We start from the raw sequence: 3,717 nt of genomic DNA, 5'->3' as shown, positions 1-3,717 counted from the left end.
AGACTTATAGTTGATATTGAATATTAGGCCCTCTCTGCTGGCTTGAAATTCTTGCCCTTGTGCCCCCACGTGGATGGATGCACCAAGCAACCACGTATGAAACACGGCCAGGTGCCTGTACTTTTGAGATTGTCTTTTCTATGGTATAAGGAGTAATAAGCATATGGCAAGCAAAGCCACCAGCAAAGCCAAAGGTATCTGGAGCAAAGCAAGCAGAATAAGCACCAGTTTTGGTAATAGAACTAAGGCAGGCCCGCTCAGGACCATTATAAGATCCATAGCCAGAAGCCTGGAGCATTTGAATAATAGCCGCCTTTACCGCTACTAATGAGGCTGAGAAAGATGGGTCCACGGGGACTAGATAGGAATCTCTGCTACTTGGTAAACTGAGTCAACAACAACTTGTTCCGCAACCCTGCCTTCACTGCTTATACCTCCACTGCTTGGTTGGATATGATCGACCATCAAAGCATTATTAAAGATATATTTTATTAGTGAATGAGACATACTAACTTTTTATTCTCTTGCACCTCATACTCGGAATTTCTTAAACATGTTACAGTTGTCTATGGGGACACACAGATTTGCCGTGCTCATGTATTACGTTCACAGAAGTGTGAACCTCCTATTAAAATATTCGTGTTAGGCCCAAAACCTACCGTCTGTGTATGGTACTACCTGTCAAATGATACTCGCATGGGATTCTTGGGCGGTAGAATTTTTCATAGTTTAGTTGTTTGCTGTTGTGAGAAGAATCTTAGTCATTCGTTTTCACACGTAATATTTAGTGGTCAAAGTTATATAGAACCAAAGAATCCCTACGCAACCGAAATTATGACATGGAAATGACGGGGACCGATAAATTAGATAGAGTCATGTAGATAACGATAGGATTTTAAATTCGAGTGCTCTATGATGTCAATCTCTTTGCTCACTAATCGCTTATTTGTCCAAACGCAATAAAAAAATTGTATGCTGGAGAGTTTCGATACATATATGAATGGTGTAGGGTGTTCGCTCCTGTCAGAACTTGTATTTGGTATGTGCACTACTCTGCTACCAAAAAGAGGCAATTGAGTCACTCAATTCCACCGTCGGCAATGAAGAGCGGTGAAACTCTTTTAGTATTTCGAAGATATTTACAAGAGTTGGCATATATAACTTCACTTCTCCTTCTTATTCTCTTCTCGGTAGAGGCTTCCAACATCAATGACAATTTCGATATCTCATGGGGTACAGTTAAGTTGTTGAACCATGGCCAAACGGCGCAGCTCACTATGGATCAAATCTCAGGTAATTAAAGTATTTCATTTTTAAGGAGATCCTACATTTAATATTGTATGGATGTTTATAATAACGATTCTTGTTTCTCTAGGTTCTGGTTTTCAGTCCAAAAAGGAATACCTGTTCGGCAGCGTGAGCATGAGAATTAAGCTGATCTCAGGGAATTCCGCAGGAACGGTTACCTCGTATTATGTAAGCGCCTATTTTCTTTCAAGAACGAAACCTTGCAGAATGATTTGTTATCAGTTGATAGTACTTAAAACTCAATTCCTGAGATGTATATTTTAAATTTCAATATTGCCGCCTGACCGGTCATAGTTTCGATAATACACCATATACTAATCTCAGTATTTTCCATCCAGATGTCGTCCGAAGCTTCTTCTCATGACGAACTCGACTTCGAATTTCTGGGAAATCTTCCGGGAAATCCTTACATTCTTCAGACCAACGTCTTTGCAAGTGGAGTTGGAAATAGAGAACAAAGACTTCATCTGTGGTTTGATCCCACAGCGGACTTCCATAACTATTCTATTCTTTGGGACCACCAACAAATCGTGTATGTGCTTCGAGTAAATGAAACGGAACCTCATTTAGAAGCTGTATTTAAAAATTTCATGAATTCTGTTAACATATATATGTTTTTCCTCTTGTGAAAACAGGTTTTCCGTTGATTCGATCCCCATCCGGGTATTCAAAAACAATGAAGGTGCGGGAGTCCCATATCCAAATAAACGACCCATGAAGATCATCTCCACCCTTTGGAATGGAGAGGATTGGGCTACCGACGGAGGAAGGGTTAAAATAGACTGGCATGACGCTCCCTTTATTGCCTCTTATCAATCGTTTGAAGTTGATGCATGCAGCTCTTCCCCCTGTGTCAACGATTGGTGGGATCAGTCGAAATTTCAAAGTCTAAATCAACATCAACTCAGGCAACTTAATTGGGTTCGTAAAAACTACATGATTTACGACTACTGTCACGACAAGTCGGGAAGATTTTCGGCAACTCCACCTGAATGTGCAATGAATCCTTAATCACAAAATTTGATTACATATTGTAAAATAATTGCAGCTCACTTATTACTTATTGAATCAGCTCACCCACCATAAGAGATGGATTCGAAATGATGTCCCATCTCAACTCGCGGAATTATAAATTAGCCAATCGACTAAAGTGATCTACTTTTGGCACACTGTTTTTCATGTATACATTGTCCGAGGCTACATGTATACGAAGCTTTAGCATTTATTGGAATAAAACATGGCTTCATGTTTCGTCTAACCGTCTCAGCAATGAACACCATACCTCTTTGACTGATACGGGAATCTACAACGAAGATGTACGCAACTCTGAGAATCGACTTTATTAAAGTTTGGTGTTTAGCAGAACAAGGCTCCCTGTTAGGATAAAACCATAAAATAATTACTTAAGATAATAATTTTTAAAAAATAATAATTTTAAAAAATACACATTATATATATATTTAAAAATGACATCTTAAATAATTTAAAGATTTAATTCTTACTTGTCTGGGGTTACTCATTTTGAACAAACTTATAGGGGCAGGTATCTCGAATACGGAGAGGAGCAAGTTTGCGGGGTAAGTGAATATCCTTTGATGTTTGATGAGGAGGCCAGCTTGGAGTTATATAAGGTCAGCAACTTGTAATTCCTTCTGTGGTTATTGATCCTTTTAGTGTTAACCTTCCTTTCATGTTCCAAATATTCAAGTTTTCTCTTTCTTTTAAGTCCCCTCGGCATCTGCTCCGCCTTTCATGGTCGAGAATCTAGGAGGTAGTTCGGATGAGATGTTATTGACATCCAACACTAGCAGATAAACCCTTCAAGTCCACAATGTTCGTTGAGCCATGTCATCAGAGGAAATTCAACCGATTCTAGGCGTTGGTCGCAGTTTTTTGATATAATTTAAACAGTTGCAATTTTATAGCGCATCATACCATTGGCCATTAAGAGGTATTGTAACTCATAATATTTTACTTATTAAAGAAAAAGTTTAAAGAGTAATGAAATCACGAATGTAAATCATAATTTATTGATTATAAAAATAATTTATATTTTAATGGTTCAAAATGTAGTTCGGTTCTGAATGTGAAATTTTAGAGAGGGGCTTGTAGCTCATAACGTTTTACATACCATCACATCTCTTTGACTAGTGGTTGGTGGACTCCGCATCGGTTGTTGCTTAAACCAATGTTCTTTCAACAAAGCTCGGGTATTGTTGCCATAACTTTATGGTGTAAGTCCAAAGTTGGCAGGTGCTAAATCGTAGTGGCCTAGCGCAAATCCAAGGTCAAGGTTTCCAACAAATTGTCAATCAAAACTGAAGCCGCATATTGCTACTTGCACATTGAATTCAATCGAATGTAAGTTTATTTAATGGTATTCCTTTCATCGAATATGTCAAGGACTTC

At 38.4% G+C, this 3,717-nt stretch overlaps 1 protein-coding gene across 1 annotated transcript; it reads left to right on the top strand.

Annotated features, from left to right (window-relative positions):
- The first annotated feature begins 959 nt into the window (after window positions 1–959).
- Window positions 960–2,516, top strand: LOC149247255 (putative xyloglucan endotransglucosylase/hydrolase protein 13). The gene is made up of 4 exons (XM_089455851.1): window positions 960–1,293; window positions 1,376–1,476; window positions 1,647–1,840; window positions 1,944–2,516. The coding sequence occupies exons 1-4, from the start codon at window positions 1,101–1,103 to the stop codon at window positions 2,317–2,319; spliced, it is 864 nt and encodes a 287-aa protein (XP_089311977.1). The 5' UTR covers window positions 960–1,100; the 3' UTR covers window positions 2,320–2,516.
- Window positions 2,517–3,717: the final 1,201 nt, after the last annotated feature.

This window comes from Pinus tabuliformis, chromosome 7, assembly GCF_031772625.1.
Source record: "Pinus tabuliformis cultivar Carrire ecotype Pingquan chromosome 7, CPIR1, whole genome shotgun sequence".
Lineage (NCBI taxonomy): Eukaryota > Viridiplantae > Streptophyta > Pinopsida > Pinales > Pinaceae > Pinus > Pinus tabuliformis.
This window is presented reverse-complemented; position numbering and strand designations above follow the sequence as displayed.